We start from the raw sequence: 17,925 nt of genomic DNA on the forward strand, positions 1-17,925 counted from the left end.
CCGTTGTGCTTTATTTGTCTTAGTGTACACAGAGAAGACAGCAAGGAACAGATTGTCCACTGGGCTGCTGGTGGGCATCACTCAGACTGATGAATTTAAGATGTGAGTGTTGATCGTCAGATGATCGCTCTGATAGTTTTGTGTGGGATCATCCATCTAGAACAGAGGCAGCTGTGAAGACTAGCGCATGGCCAAGCCTGCAAATGTCATAACCAAGGCAGTAGAATGGAGCGTAGCTGGGGTAGTGGTGCGATAAAAATCTAAAGACATACTACAGAAATACACAGAATTAGCTCCATTGAGACAGACTTTTTCAGAGGACAATTTCACAAATATTTTCTGAAGAAATGAATCGTCAGGATAACTAACCCCTGATTAACTAAGAGTATCACACACAGCTTTAAGAGAGTTAAAATTATAAAGAGCTCACAGGTCAAAATGGAATGATTTGGGTTCATCTCAGGGCAAGAACCTAAAACAGACCCCAACCAGCTAGCACATAATGTTCTGAGAACCATGTTTCTTAGAGCTTGGTGAGAGCCAGGATGTTCTATGGTTATTTTGTATACTACCTTCCCACAACTTTCTGGGAACGGTACAGGATTGTTGCTTGGCTTTGGAACATTCTTATTTTCTTGGTATTTCTTGGTATTTCATTACTTAAACAGAAATCTTTCCTAAAAGTTCAAACATGTTAACATTTAATTTCAATTTTGGTAATATTCTACTGTAGGAACATTGTCCAACTGGTTTGACATTGGGAATTTTCTCAAATAGTTCAGAGAACGTTAAAAAACAAAGTACTTCAGCATAACGTTTCACCATGGTTCTATCTAACGTCATGTTCTCTAATTGTTCCAAGAATGTTAAGAAACAATGTTCTTCTGAGGGAATTTCAGTACTTTAGCATAATGTTTCCTACAGGTTTCAACATGGTTCTACTTAAAGTCATGTTCTCATTTTTCAGAGGGAGGGTTACGAAAACTTTCCATAAAAACCACAAGAAGACTTTAGTAACGTTCAGAGAACTTTCTAAGAACGTTATTTAAAAACATAATACATTCTGTTCTCAGCATTAACAAAACTCTATCCTCTATCTTGTTAAGTATGTTCAGGTGCGTTGGCTGCGCCCACTAATTGGCCTGATTATAATGAGTGCTTGTTTCATATGAAATGGGGTATTTTTGAATAGACTAAATTTAACAGATTTTATTTTGTATGCGAAAAAAAACATGGCATGTTAGCTCAATCCTGGTGGCACAGTGGACTAATTCCATGGAAAGAGAAAATAAGATTATATACTGAACAAAAATATAAACACAACATGTAAAATGTTGGTCCCATGTTTCATGAGCTGAAATAAAAGATCCCAGAATTTTTGCATATGGACAAAAATCATATTTCTCTCAAATTTTGTAAACACATTTGTTTACATCTCTGTTTGTGAACATTGTTTTTCTAAAATAATCCATTCACCTGACAGGTGTGACATATCAAGAAGCTGATTAAACAGCATGACCATTACATGGCTGCACCTTGTGCTGGGGACAATTAAAGGCCACTCTAAAATGTGCAATTGTGTCACACAACACAATGCCACAGATGTCTCAAGCTTTGAGGGAGTGTGAAATTGGCATGCTGACTGCAGGAATGTCCACCAGAGTTGTTGCCAGAGAATTGAATGTTAATTTCTCTACCATAAGCCACCTCCAATGTCGTTTTAGAGAATTTGACAGTATATCCAACCAGCCTCACAACCGCAGACCACGTGTAACCATGCCAGACCAGGATCTCCACATCCAGATTCTTCACCTGTGGGATTGTCTGAGAACAGCTGATGAAACTGAGGAGTATTTCTAAAGTTTGAAAGGAAGTTATTAAAAAACCTCAAAATAACATAGAATTTCTGTTCTCAGAGCATTAATAAAAGCTCCCAGGAAAATTTTCAAGGAACCAGAGTAAAACATTCTCAGAACCTCCCTGCAACCTAAAAATAAATGTTCCCAGAACAGGCGAAATGTTCCCTTCTGTTCTCAGAACGTTGAAAAAACATTCCTTTTTACCAGTCACAAAACGTATGGCTTTGTTCCCACAACCATTGTGAAACCAAAAACATATGTTCACTAACCCACAACTTCCAAGGAACCACATTTTCTAGCTGTGCCATCTTTGGAATAAATTGCAAAAATAATGCAGAGCTCATATCTCTTAATAATAATTTCACGCTTATGGCAGTCAGATTTATTTTCATCTGTCAGACCAAAACAAATGAGAAAGTTATTTGATCCAAAAAACGTCTGACACTTGTGATAAGATCATCCAATGGAGACTATGAAATGTGCCAGAATTCCCACTGATGCGCATCGCATCTCTCTCCTCAACAGGCAGTTTGTCTGCATGGAAATAAGACTCAGCATCAATATGGGTCACATTATGATTTGTTTGTCCTGTTCCACACTGTGCATAATGATGGGATCACTAGGAAAGAAACATCTAAGCAAATGCAAAATACATTTAATCAATATGGGTGAAGTGGCCTGCTACAAACAGGACTGGATTTCAGACTACAACTAGCAATCTGGCTTTGAACGTTCTCAGCGAGGAACTCACATCTAAAGCATGCCGTGTCCAGAGATGATATGGATTAGATAGCAAGCTCTTAGCTCTTTTACTAAGTTATATATGGAATTGTTTTAAGAAAGTCATACCAAGGTTAATTTAGCTATTTGATTTAGAATTTTATTTGGCCTTACTGCTATTAACCCATACAAACACTTTGAATAACAGATTCACTACTTGGAACAACAGAAAGTGCCCCCAAAACTTCCAAAGGCAGTTATACTGTAATCCCATAATCTTTTTCAACTGGTACCGGGAGACCTTCAGACGACTCTTGTTGTGAGCAACTGACACGTACGCGAGAGTCTCAGCTTCCGAAAGAGGGGTCATATTAGTGTGTAGACCACCAAATTGCCCGGACAATACAGACAGAAGTTGGCAAATCGGCTGTACTGACTTCAGGACTTCCAAGACACGTGTCGGGGTCGTAGAGCAAAACGGACAACACCATTGTGTTCGTGAAAGTCTCATGCTTTGTTCGGACTCTACAGACGATTTTGTGAGAAGACCGATTTTGGCTCTAGAGCTGTTACCTTATTACCTACCTTATCAACCAGTACTGTTTTCATCTCATTTCAACCAGCATTAAACATTGAAATTAGGGTAAGACTTTAACTTAAATACATTGACTTAACTTGACTAACAGGTGCTTACATCAATCTAATTTCAACATAATCAGAACTATGTATACGTTGAAATTGCGTTGAAACATCTAGTTTTTTTCTTCCTATATTGAAATTATGTTGAATTTTAGATTTGATTAGACATTTTATTTTATATTGTTTCAATATCAGTGAGATCAAGTCCACCATCCAGATGCCTACCTCTATGTACCCTGCTAAGCTTGGAAAACAAGCTGTGTTTGTTTCAGCTGAGCTGTCATGTCAACACATTTAGACATTGATCAGCTTCCATACTCCTTTGTGTAGATTACCTAAATAACACAGAATAGTTGAAAGTAACTCTAACTTTTCATACCCAAGCTGTATGTGAAAGTAAATTCAGAGTGAGGTTGGGTTTGTCGGCTACATTGACATCTGATTTGCCCAACAAAGAACACCATCATTTCAACATGTAGATAGGTATACTATCATTCATCCATGGTTGATTGGATTTTTGGAAGTTTAGAAGTTGTTACCATTAGCCCTGTGAATAGGATTCCAAATTCATGATAATAATAAAACACTTTTATCTTTGGATATTGTCTTGTATATGAAGGATTTAAAAATGGTTTGTTATTAAAATGTTGGATTCACGTCTCAATCTCAACCAAAATTCTATGTTTAAGAATATGACTAAATCAGCCCATATATACAAGTAAGAGTCAATGTTCCGGCACGAATTGTTGGACTGTGGCTTCACATTTTATTTCAATATCCCTCTTTATTTAGGTGGATAACATGACGCTGAAATAATGACATTGATTCAAACATACCATTTTACTATCGACATTGAAACAAGGTCAAATAAAATATGTGTCACGGTTTTCTGTAGGTGAAAGAGAGTCAGACCAAAATGCGGCGTGTCTATTGCGATCCATGTTTAATGAAACTGAAGAAACACGAATCAATACAAAAAACAATAAACGTAACGAAAACCGAAACAGCCTAATACTGGTGCAAACTAGCACACGACAGACAAAACAAACGGCAATCACCCACAAAACCCAACACCAAAACAGGCTACCTAAATATGGTTCCCAATCAGAGACAATGACTAACACCTGCCTCTGATTGAGAACCATATCAGGCCAAACACAGAAACAGACAAACTAGACACACAACATAGAATGCCCACTCAGATTACACCCTGACCAAACAAAACATATAAACATACAAAGTAAACTATGGTCAGGGTGTGACAATATGTCTAATCAAACATGAAAGTCAACATAATTTCAACCACCCAAGTGTACAAAAAATTAGGAACATTTTCCGAATATTGAGTTGCACATCCTTTTGCCTCCAGAACAGCCTCAATTCGTCAGAGCATAGACTCTACAAGGTGCAGAAAGCGTTCCACAGGGATGCTGGCCCATGTTGACTCCAATGCTTCCCACAGTTGGATGGTCCATTCTTCATACAAACGGGAAACTGTTGAGTGTGAAAAACCCAGCATCATTGAAGTTCTTGAATCACTCAAACCAGTACACCTGGCACCCACTACCATACCCCGTTCAAAGGCAATAAAATATTTTGTCTTGCCACATACACAATCCATGTCTCAATTGTCTCAAGGCTTAAAAATCCTTCTTTAACCTGTCTCATCCCCTTCAATTACACTGATTGAATTTGACCTACAGGTGACATCAATAAGGGATCATAGCTTTCACCTGGATTCACCTGGTCAGTCTATAGCCTTATTTGCACGGGACTAATATTACTATAGATTGTCGGTTATGTAATAATTACCCCAGCATATCCGTTTTTTCTAGAGGACGATTCTGATCGGATTAGTTTTACCAAACTACCCCTGTATTACTTTTTTTCCTCATTCACAATTGGCCATTATGACAGAAGCCTGGAGGCTCTTCTAGGTGTGAAGTTATTTCAAATGTCTAGGGGTAGCCTAATATTGGCCTAATAAATGGCCTTCAGTTCGGAGAAAGTCAAAATAATAATGCATACGTATTTGCCAATTTATCAATTAATCGGCACAATATCGTCCACGTCATCTTTTAAATGAGAAGTATTGGCGCTAGGAAAGTTGATATATGAAAAAACAGATCATTCATCTGTAGGTTACATGTATAACACATTGTTTTAAGCATCAATTTGTTCCCATGTTCTTACCCAAAATGGGTGCAGCACATGCTAAACACGATTCCCATGGGATAAGTATTATCAGAGGACCTTGGAGTTTGCAGAAAAACAGTAGGTTTTTAGGGCAGGGATAATAACCTTCCTGCCAGGTAAAAATGACTGACATGGCAGATTTGGACTAAAATTACAGAAGTGGTGATTTGTGCTTGTGCACATAATTACATTACCTGAGCTCCTCCAGTAAAACGTATCCCGTCGAATAGGGATTTAGTCATGGAAAGAGCAGGGGTTCCTAATGTTTTGTACACTCAGTAGTTATTGAATATGGGATCATTTATTTTACGTTTCTATGTGGAATTAATGCAATTTCAAAGTATACATAGTTCTGATGATTATTTTGATATTAGATTAATGTAACAACCTGTTAGACAAGGTATTTAAAGGAAAATTCCACCCAAAACCATTCATTCTTTTAATGTACAGTGTTAATTAACACTAATATGCGAGAAGAACATTTTTTTGTGAACGAATGTTTCATTTTGGCGTTATAATAAGGTTGGCAACAAAATGGAAAATCGTTGTGGAAATCTGTTGCAGCTCAAATAGACTACAAATGCAATGCTCTCTTTATGGGCTGGCTGGCTAGCAAACATAGCCACGCACAATAATAACAAAGACAATTTCAGCATGTGCAGTAGCTAGTTAGCTGTAAAATCGCCTAAAGAAACTGCGCTATCAATTTAGGAGTCTACAATCTCAGCATGTTCAACCTGTAGATCGACGTGCCTCACAGAGCGGAATCTGACATTCTCAACAGCGCATACACTTTTGAGGAGATGGGAAACGTTGCCCATGCTATGTCTACGGTACAGGCCGGTGCATTCTGGGCGATTCTGGGACAAGGACCACTCTACTTCAAGGAGTGAATGGGAGTCTATTGGGCGCCAGCTCAAAAACCAACATTAGCACTAATCTTGTCAAGAAGTACAACATTTCAAATATTTTCCGAGATGTGAGATAATTAAACTTGCTACCTGTAATATCGTATAGCTTTGTAATTGTGAAATTAGAGAAAATAGGCACTTTTCTCGACGTATACACTGACTCTGAGAAGGGATTGTGTAACGATTATCTTAGCAACCGTGTGACACAGCATGACAACGTGAAAGCGAATGGTCGACAGGGTGGGGCGTAGTAACGCGTTCCTTCATTCATTGGATTCCTATCCTCTTTCCTTCATATCTCTGGCAACGGCACCATGTAATGCACCCTGAATTAAAGAGGCAGACAAATAGGAAAAATGGGCTAGACCCTCTGTTAAATGTCTCGAGGTAGGAATATTGCAAAAATATAACCAATGGCTCATTTAAGAGAAGACATCCTCCCGTGTTATGACATTGGCCAGTATTGAAATCTAACATGTATGATAGATGTTTTCACCATCTAAAAGTCCTATTCCAGTGTAGTGAGAGTGACTTTACCACAGTGCTACGTCATACCAGACGGATGTCTGCCTGCTTGAACGCCAATAACTCAGATACACATGAAAACATGAAAGGACCCAGGGAATTGATAGAACATCACTCAGGGATGCACAAAAACAATATAACATTCAAAATGTTTTTATGTTTACAACTCTGGTTGAAATTAGATGAAAACAGTATTGGTTGATTACTTTTTTCAAATCCAATATATTTTCCAAGTTGATTCCACATCACAATACATTGACAAATTACGTTGAAAAAACGTTGACTGGTTATGAAGTTTCACATCTGACACCAGTGTGTGCCCAGTGGGATGGTTAATCAGCGATGAAGCATGGGAGAATGCTGAGAGACACTAAGCCTTCTGGATGGGATTGGATTTCTCATGGCCGACTATGTGAGGTCTCCTGAGCGAGTATTGATCCCTCCACTGCTGCCGGGCTGGATGTCTGATGGATTACGCCATCGTGTCAGATGTCAAACTTCACAACCATTCAGTTGGAGACTCGCCTCTCAATTAGATTGCCAAGAAACTTTCAGAGGCTGTGACTCATTGACTGTGGCTCATTCAACCGTCACATGAGATAGTAGAGGCCTTTCTGTGCTGCATATTTCCCCATCGACATTAAAGTTGTGAGGTCTTTTCCTGCTGGCCCAAAGTCGAATGAAAAGTCTATATTTAGAAATTACTCATGACCTTATGTTGTAACTGTAACTTTCTCTTTCAATGAGTGATGGTATGAAGAGGTGAACAACACCCCCTTAGATCCCAGAGTGTGTTTGAAACAGTCACCTAACCTGACAGCCTGCTGAGCATTCCAGGCGGCGTTGCACACCAGCAACAGGATCTTCACCGGTACACCATGGTTCAGGAACTCTGATGACAAAGTTCCGGATGGAGGTAACCTTTGACCTTCGGGCCCGGAGGAGTATGGTGACGACGGCAGGCTGTGGTGGTACCCTGCAGGAGAGGAGGAAAGAGGGAGGAGACAAGGGGGGGGGGGGGTGAAGGAAAGTTAAATATAAGACTTGGCGTTACATTTTATTTGGGAAGGAGCAAACCAGAAGGGAGAACAGATGGAGCGGGCGCTGCAGACTCTCCCAGCAGGATGGTCTTGTCTGATGCAGCTTTTCACTCCTGGTGGGTGCCAGCACTTCTCACCAGCTAACTTCTCTTCCTTCACACTGTGGAGTGTGACTGAGAAAAAGCCTGATGAAATTACAGCACTCACAGACGTGACATTAGCAGATGTTGTGTTACCAACCTACTAACCTCATCCCCAGGCTATTGCGCACAGCGCATATAAGCCTGGGATATCAACCACTCAAAGTTTACTTTAGTGGGAGTGACCATGGAATTATATGCGAGTGATTCTATGGCAAAGTATTTGTCATCGTTTCATTTTAGTGAATCACATGTGCTTGTGGTGCTCTGTGCTTATGGTGTACTAGCATACGGGGGAGGGTTAGGGGGAAGGTGTTGTGGAAGATGATTGGTTGGTAGATTAGTTAGATTAAGCCAATGTCTATGTGCCAGGAGTTTCTCCCAGCTCTATGTTTTGGCCAAGTTTGACGCACTGGTCCACCAGACTCTACACACATTTGTGCGGGAATGTCTGGGAACGAGATTACCAACCTACAGACAATGCCAACCCATCAGGCGGCACTGGCTCCCAAAAATACTTGGTGATAAATCACATGGTAAATAGGACTGTAGACAGAAACGAGCAGCTATTGATTGGCCCAGCGACAGTGTTCTCCCAAAACCACAGCGTTGTATTAAACGCCGCTGTTTTACACCCATCCAGCTCACAATGAATCATCGCCAACGGTGAATGTCACGCTTGAAGGCCCCAAAGCCGCCAAGATCCTGAGTGTGAGAATATCCCATCATTCAATCCAGCCACACCACAGATCTAATACCAGGATATAGGAGAGTGAAGGAATGCATGGAAACAAAGACCTATTCAATATCAATCAGACCCTTCATGTAAACAGCTCTGAAATGATATGATAGAGCCCTGACCTGAGAGTGAATATAATGAGGAAAAGTATTACTGCCCTTCATTTATTCATGTTCAACTAATGAAACAGCTGTTCAAACTCTCTTCAATCATGCTCTGCAATTTACATAAGTTGTTGACCTCTGATCGCTTTGAGGATAATTTATGTAAAGAATCCCTTCTTTAATGACTGGAGAAATGTTCTAGAATTCAGCAGTAAAATAAAGAGGTCCCCTCATGAACTGTCCCCACGTGATTGATGCTAAGAGGAGGTCTCTCATTGGTCATTAAATAAAAGTGTATTTCCTTATGTTTTTGATTCAGAAATGTATTGTTTCTAGACATCTCCCCCAAGGTATTTTCACTGGTCTTTAAATTACAACCAGTTTTCTACCTTTAGGTTGATGTCAGCTTTTCAGAATGACAGATGGAGAGTGTCAAAATAGCCCCCGGCAGATTCCTGTAGCTACACAGAAACTTCAACTTGTACACACACGCACACGCACACCCACACACAAATGTAATTTAATATGCCTGTTGATTGTAGTCTCCTGTGATGAGTGATATGACTCTCTATAAGATCATGGAAGAGTTGTGTATTCACTCTCCTGTAGTCTGGGGTTACATCTGAGAAACACTTTAATTTTAAATTCCCTGACAGATGTGAAGGACAGGATGAGCCAGCCTGAACACTGTGAAAGCCAGTAATTAAACACCTCTGCCCCCAAAGAGATCCACTTCAATGACTGGATTAGCAGGGTCTGGTATTGACTGGTTTCAAGAAAGCCATGAAGCCCTATAGCGAAGACAGACACCAAACTGACCACATACCGAGACTGAGACGTCAGTGATTACTAGGGCGGTGGCGTCATGAAATTTTGTCAGCCGGTGATTGTCAAGCAAATAACTGCCGGTCTCATGGAAATTGACCATTAATGAACATAAACACATTCAGCATCTCCTGGCTTCCACACATAGCATAGAAATCCACTGATGCAGACATCAGGATATGAAGAAAAGTTAGTCAATTTCAGAAGAACAGAATAACATACTCTTTGTCCTTATGTTAGGTCCTGATCTGGCTATGCCATATGGCTGTGGGCTACACTAGTTCATTTTGCAGACAAGATTCGCTTAGAATTTGGTGGCATTTTAGATAGTATGAATAAAATTGAAATTATATTTTCTCTAAAGGATTTCTGAGGGAAATCCTGCTATTCATCCGGCTATTCTGTGTTGAGCGGTTAACAAAGAAGCAGGTCTTCCTATATGCTAAATTTAGAGTTATTTATGCAACTGTAGTTGTGATAAAAACATATAGAACAACGTTTGTATTTTTAATACAAGGCTGCATGATGCCACTAATGATGATTTGAAAAAGGTCACATGAAAGGCATGAGCTCTGCTTTGTCATTTGCGCAGGATGTACACATTTAATCAAATCAAATGTTATTAGCGGCGAGCAGTTGCCATAATATGCAGTGACGCAATCTGTCAGGATGCTCTCGATGGTGTAGCTGTAGAACCTTTTGAGGATCTGACGACCCATGCCAAATCTTGAGGGGGAATAGGTTTTGTCGTGCCCTCTTCACGACTGTCTTGGTGTGCTTGTACCATGTTAGTTAGGGCATCATTCACAAGTGATAATATATCATTCACAAGTGATAGGCTAATATTGTCACGCATCAGACTGTTCTTGATTTAATTTTGTCTTTACATATACTAAATAATATATGTGAAATTTGTTTTGATTTAGAATGGACCATTATCATAAACCAGTCTCAAAACAGGGGCAGGGGAAAAAATGCACGTCATCTATGCACTTAAATAACGAATGGAGGACACTTTTCCCATAGTTAATTTTCATGCCAGCCAGGTAGGCTATACTCCTGTTGTAAAGAGAAGAAATGTGCTTAATATTAGGAAAGTTGAGAAATAAATATTGTAGGCCTAGCCTATATAAAGCTGATTTGATCCTCCTCTTTTTAATAGAGGCCATCACTCTGTTTTAGCACGCAATTGCATAGTCTAAAGATATGTTGCGCAACATGAGCTCATGGCCTCTCATGAAGTGTTTGATTAGATTTTCGATTACATTTGCATTGATGTCAGAGTGATTAGAGGGACAATATAGTGCTGAGTACCAGGTAGCTTGTCACGTTTACACCCACTCCCCCTCCCTGGTGCCAGGCTACCCGTCTTCACACGCATCATTACACGCAGCAGAGCTCATTGGACTCACCTGGACTTCACGTGTTTGATTGCCCCTGTATATCTGTCTGTTCCTCAGTGTTGTTCCCTGTGTCTGCATTAATTGTTGTTATGTGTTCCTGTTCAGACGCTGTTCCTGTTCTGTTTCATGTCCGTCAGTTATTACATCTTCACTCCCTGTACCTGCTTCCTAACTCCTGTGTCGATCCTTTCATAGTTAGTAAGTTTGGTAGGCTACTAATAACCATCAGCAGCATCAGAGCTTGGAGAAGCCTAATTACCATGACTAAATGGACATGAGAATTTGAGTAATACAGTCACCGTAACAGCCCTAGTGATGACTTCATGGCGTTCGTCTCCTCCACTGAGTGACCTAGTTAGCCAGGCTTCTGAATGTCCTCACTGAGGAGCCTGAACTAATTATTGGGCTTTTCAAACAAGTGTTCCACATCAGTTCCACCTAAACTGGAAGCCCAGGCTGTTTGTTAGACAGTAAATTGAAGCACATGTTGAAAATCCCACTGATGCCCTGACAGGGGGAACTCTATACTGTATTACAACCATGCTATATTAGAGACACAATGGACAAACCATGTCATGGTGGGCTGCAGGGTCGACTGAGTTTGGATCAGTCATTGATTAGATGAAGTCATGCAATCTGTTATTAATTTCCTTAATATGAGCCTGGTATGAACAACCAAGACACTGTCAACCCAAAGAAGGGGAATACCTGAGGGGAAAAACATGTTATCTGTGTGTACGATGCACTTCACTGAATGTGAAATAAGATACTTCTATGAGAATTGCCATGACAATGGAGCTTTGTGGGTACAGAATCAATGTTTACATAAACTGACATAGAAGTGCTTACACCTCTCTTCCTATTTCACCATGCCATGAAAGGTCAGGCAGGAGGGAAAATACTCCCAGACACCATCATCTCTCATGAATCTTTTGTGCCACACTGGGATATTCCATACATTGTAGATAGTTCATGTAAACCTTGATGACAGTGACTCAATTACTCATTCTCCTCGCTGACAACCATCAAATGAAAATGCTGCCAGGCACAGACAAACGCACACTCCACCATTTTTCTACAGGCCGCTCATCAAGGTGTGAAGTGACATTACTGATAGGCTGTGTGTCAAACAGAGATGGACAGCCCCCTTTTCACATTTTTATGATTTTGAACATGATTCTAGGACATTTAGTGAGAGCCTTTAGTGACAGCCAGTCGCTGATGTGCTTAAAGTGAGTCACCCTCTGAATTCACCAACTAATATACTGTAGCATGGTGCCAAGGCTCATGTTTTTTTTAGCCATACAGTAAGTGCTACAATTAATTTCAGTTGATGCCTCAGCTTGACAGCTTCTATTGGTACCCGAGACACTCCATTCAGACAGTCTAGGTATTCAGACATATCCAGTTTGTCAAAGCACAAGCCTGCAACACTAGTGTTGAACATCTCTGTCTCGGAGTTACTATACAATTCAGGCGAGCTCAGGTTTTCTGTAACAAGAGCAAAGCCAGAGCAAAGCCAAACATGAACACTTTAGAAACTTTAACTTCCAGCTATAGAGGCATTATGGCAGCCCTCCTGACCCAGAAACTGTGGAGAAATTAGCTGCTGTCTGGTCAGTCTTTAGAGGCCACTTCACTCAGACACTGCCAGCCCTGTACCTGACCAACGCTGTCAATTGCTTATTGAAAGGATTTCTTCCAAGCAGAGAGGCTGAAAAGAGCTCTGTAGAGTCCCACATGCTTTTCATACTGAGAGAAGTAATGAGTAAAGTATGCTGTATGTAAACTAGGGAGTAGTACAGGAGTGGTATAGTAGTAGATAGAGTAGTAGGTATAGAGTAGTAGAGGAGTCTTTTAAATCAGTGTAGACACTGTTCTGGGGAAGAACAGACACGACTCCATTCCCATTCATAGTTCATGTGCGTGAGGTGCATGATCCCTAAAGGCATATTGATTTCAAGTACACAATATGTATCTTCCATTAGCAGCAGTGACCATTAACGTTTATGAGCAGTGACAACTCATCATGATTTAAAGAGGCACATTACACAACCCAATGAGGTATAAGCTGAGGTGAAGCCTCCTCCGTCAGTACAGTACCACATTTCATGCCCGTCAGCTTTAGGCCAAATAGATAATGATTCATTGTGTAACAGTGTTTGAGTTATGTTATCAGACTGGATGTGCATGAAACGAGAGGATGCTCTGTTCAGCAGGGAGGTGGTGAGAGAGGCCTCTCCATATCCACAACAGTCTGAGAAAACATCCCAGTGTGTGTGTGTGTGTGTGTGTGTGTGTGTGTGTGTGTGTGTGTGTGTGTGTGTGTGTGTGTGTGTGTGTGTGTGTGTGTGTGTGTGTGTGTGTGCGTGTGCGTGTGCGTGTGTGTGCAGACCAATCAAACTGAGTAGTCGATTACGTGTGGTCTAACCAAAGATGATAAAGGAGAGACAGATTTCTCCAATAACTTTGCTTAGTGGTGATGCAAAGAAGTATCATTTTCAGGGACAAACCCAGCTCTGCAAAACCCAGGGTGAAAAATGTGGTAAAACTATCCACACAATCTGGCTTCTGGGAACAATGTCTGTTTGCCCTTCACATCATCAGTACAATTACAGAGGAGAGATATTTCAAACATAAATCATTCGATGACAGCAAATCTTTGCGGAAAATAATGGTGATTTGAGTAGATCTAAGCATCTGAGTTTTATTGAAAATGTGTTTATAAGCACACATGTTCCCCAATGACTTCTTATTCTACATTGTGAGTTCCTCATGGAATCTATCAGACCCAAAGTACACAAACAAATGTGTGTGTCTGTTTTCTCACAGCAAGGTCATTCATTATCTTGTTTAAAAAGAAACAATGCATTTCTCTTCAGTTGTTCATCCTGATGTTTGGAAGGCTTGTGCACAGTTTGGGTAAAAGCTACAGTACAAAGAGCATGTAATTATCACCACCAGAGGAAGGACAGACTTTCACATAATACCCTGGTATTTCACAGAGGTTGTACATCCCATTCTGTTATTACAGTACCTCTATATGCTCTTGACTGAGAAAGGCTTATTTCACGAATGGGACTGAAATGACCCCTGCTTGCTCATACAGTGGAAAAGGGACAGATTCTATTGGATGATCTTGGTTGATAGTGGTGATATTGATCGGAATGTCCCTGGAATATGTAGTTGTTGCTACGGTTACCTGAGAGTAGTGCAGAGCCTCCTCTGATGTATAGGGGCGGGGCCTGGAAGGCATAGATGATGTCAGTCTCGGCTATGCACGTCAGATCCTCCTCATCAAAGAAGGAGCGCTGAAAGCCTGTGGTGTAGATCTCTGTCAGGATCACCTGAAAGAGAGAGGGAGAGAGGGAGATAGCAAGAGTATCCATCTTATTTAATCAGAGACTTGGAAAATGGAGTGAAAGTGTATTTGAGGATAGTGTGCATCATCAAGAAGAGTGAGACAAGATCACCTACCTGGTCTGGGGAGATCTTCCCCTCATCCGCCAACATCCTTCTAAGAAAGGCCAGCGAACCAAAGAGAGGCACAGCCAGCCCAATGCGCAGGTATCTCTGGCCCTTCGTACTGAAGACCAGAGTAACACACAAAGACCTGTCGAGTGAAGGGGAGAGAGCAAGAGAGAGAGAATAGCCGCTGCATTGAAATCACTACCATTTTTATTGCTACCATTTTCATTAGCTTTTCAGAGAATATGTCATTGGTATGTTGTTATTTACAAGGCCATACTGAGACAGCTCCCATTTTACCTGTGTATCTACATTGTCCAGCAGACTAATGACAATTATCAATTAAAGTGAGTTTTGTGATGTCTTGTTGATGACCTGCTCTATAATCCACCATGGAGAAGATTTAACATGATAAAGATAGTGAGAGATGCCACTGCCAGCACACAGGCATTATCACACATGGGGACAGAGGACACACAGAAGTGGGGGATATACAGTATTATACAACGGGTGGGTCTAATCCTGAATGCTGATTGGTTAAAACCTCATTCCAGCAGGTGTCTATTCCGCAAGTTACCACCGGCTAAATCTATGACATTAAAATGCCTATTTACTCTGTTCCATCTGACTGCGCAATCCACTGTCTCATCAGCCCAGCCAGGCAATTTATAAACTCCACTATGAAAAGCATCTAACATTTCGTCCTCAACAGCAGAGATTTGAATAAACCTTGCTGTCTGTCACTCCGACATTTGCAATATTGTTTCAATATTCAAATTCGATCTCCAGCTGTCCCATAGTAATGAACGTGTCGGGAGTCGGGATGAGACAGACAGGTAGGCAGCTTTTCTCAGCCAGTCTAAATCATGAATTAGCATAATTTCTCTGGATATATACAAATAACTATCAATAGAAAACAGGTAAAACTAAACGAAGAGCAGCTAGTTTGAAGTTTTTCCAGTTTCAGTTTGAAGTGATTGTGTTAGCTGTGTTGTTGGCTAGCTCTTACGCCAGGTGAAATCGTGCATCATTAGCTCATTGTTATGGACGTATCCAAATAAATGTCAGTAGAAAACAGCTTAAAATGCAAATGCAGCTACTTTGTTGTTATTCTGGCTGCACTGTTGACGTGACTGTAAGTTAACCGTAGTTGGCTAGCAAGCAAGTGATAAGAACATTACCAGCCAATATGGCAATGGAATATTTAGAATGAACGACTGGGTCACGTCCATAGATAAAGAACAAAAAGACTGAATGACTGGGTCGCGTCTCTGGCAACCGAACTGATAGAATGAACGACCAATCGGCTTAGGTAGCAACCCTAGATTTGTGTCGGGACTATATCTTGTGGAAGGATGAAATAGTATGAATAAATCCATCAAAATAACGTTTTTAATTAAAATATGTAAATCATTATTTGAATATGTTGGTAACCCATTGTATAAAAGTGACAATGCCCTCGAAGCCGTTGTCTGGAGGATATATTGGCACGGTTTGCTGGCCCTTGTCAGGATTCACCTCGCGGTCATGATTTTGGGCTGTACAAATGTTTGATGTATTAGAATAACTGATTATGCTTATGTTATATTAATAGAAGGGGAGGGGTTATAAGACCCCTCCTTACATTTATAGGGTCCTAGACTACAGATAAACAATATTTTCATTATATGCTTTTAGAATGGTACCACAGTTGTTTTCTCATTCACTAACTCAATGTGTGACTAAGACAGAACTCTGCAGGGGAGTGTGGGAGATAAGAGACTACTCAGACATTCTACAATAGATCAACATTTAGGGAGGAGACATTTATTGCCTAGCTTTTAGATAAACACTGAAACTCTATGTTTGTATAGCCATGGATGCAGGGTTTTGCTCTCAGGAGTAAAAAAGTAATGATGTAGTCAGTGACATCACTAAGGCGGGACTTTGATTTAATAAAACAACTTGAGACATTTTGTTTGAGGTAGAACTTACTCAGAAACATGCATGCTATGTTCCTATTTGTCAACGTCTGTCTGCAATTGCATTAATAAAGGCTTTTGAATAATTTAATGAAAAATATTGTCATAATGCTAATTTCACCAATGAACCAATGATTGACAAAGAAGGACGTAAGGAACGAACCCTAACACCCTCAACTTCTTCTCGGGCCTAACAACACCCGTGCCAATATATCCTCCAAACACCGGCATTACAGGCATTACTTAAGTAAGTAAATGTTGTTGAGCTGTGAGATCCCCTGCTGTCTGGACTCAGGATAACCTCTACACTGGGTGTCAAGGATTCTCAGCACATGCTATAGTGAGAGGTATGTAGCGGTCATGCAGTCTGTGTACATCTATATGCACAGACGCAGCGCACCTGAGTCCATTCCTATATCTGCCTTTGACTAGGCAGTAGGAACACCAAAACAGTGCCTCATATTATCACGGTTCTTTTTGTGTCTCAAGACACAAACAGTGAAGGCAGCAGTTAATCAACGGTGCTCTGAGCAGGCAAGCGTTACTAATTCATACTAATTACCTTGTTTGGAACCATTCTGGGAGTGGCAAAACATCCCCACACACTCAACAGCTCAGAACTAGAAAGGCAGGCATAGGGATAATTAACAATCTATAACGTGACATGATGCACCCAATACCTATAATGGGAATTCAATTCCCAGTGACTGAATACTCAACTAAAGCCCTCAATTGAATGGTAATCTGAGTCTATGATTACACTAAGCTACTGCAAATAGTGGCTACATCCCGAGAACACCTTTCTGAGGTTTAGCTCCCCATCTCTGAGTACAAAGCTGAATCAATCATGATAATGAATCGCAAACCTTTTCCTCAGGAGGACAGGAACATTATACAACAAGATCTCTGAAGGATCTTTACAGTAACAACATGCTGATCTGTAATGAGCGGCTCATTTAGTGAAGTTAATGTGTTTAAATGGAGACGCCTGCCATACCACTCAGTCCATTAGGGTACAACATAAATATGGGTCCATGTCGGGCTGACTCTGCCACATTGGTTAACACACTAGATCATAACTAACCACATTCTGTATATATGACATGTGGGAACACATTTCTGTCAGAAAATAGGTACTGTAGCAGTCCAATAAATAAATGTATATGTGTAAGGTTGGGGTTGTTGTTAATGACTGTTGGCGTTGAAAGTCTGCACTTTATTTTGTGTTAGGGTTTATGGAGATAGTTTTGTATATGACACCTTTTTTCTTACATGGGCAACCATGTACAAAATCTTAAAAGGCAAACCATCTGTTTCTTCCTTTCATAACTGTCTACAGTATTCAATGCCATTAGCCAAAAGTAGAACGAATGAGGCGATTATGTAAAGTTTGGC

General features: G+C 40.5%; 1 protein-coding gene across 1 annotated transcript in view; it reads right to left on the bottom strand.

Moving 5' to 3' along the window:
- Positions 1-17,925, bottom strand: part of LOC135555438 (ubiquitin carboxyl-terminal hydrolase 43-like) — a 104,500-nt gene that overhangs the window by 22,137 nt on the left and 64,438 nt on the right. The window contains exons 5-7 of the mRNA XM_064987849.1: positions 14,579-14,714; positions 14,304-14,448; positions 7,664-7,826 (exon numbers count right to left, since the gene is read on the bottom strand). Of these exons, the coding sequence (XP_064843921.1) occupies positions 7,664-7,826; positions 14,304-14,448; positions 14,579-14,714 (444 nt within the window). The remainder of the gene's footprint in view (positions 1-7,663; positions 7,827-14,303; positions 14,449-14,578; positions 14,715-17,925) is intronic.

The sequence above is a fragment of the Oncorhynchus masou genome, chromosome 15 (assembly GCF_036934945.1).
Source record: "Oncorhynchus masou masou isolate Uvic2021 chromosome 15, UVic_Omas_1.1, whole genome shotgun sequence".
Taxonomy (NCBI): Eukaryota; Metazoa; Chordata; class Actinopteri; order Salmoniformes; family Salmonidae; genus Oncorhynchus; species Oncorhynchus masou.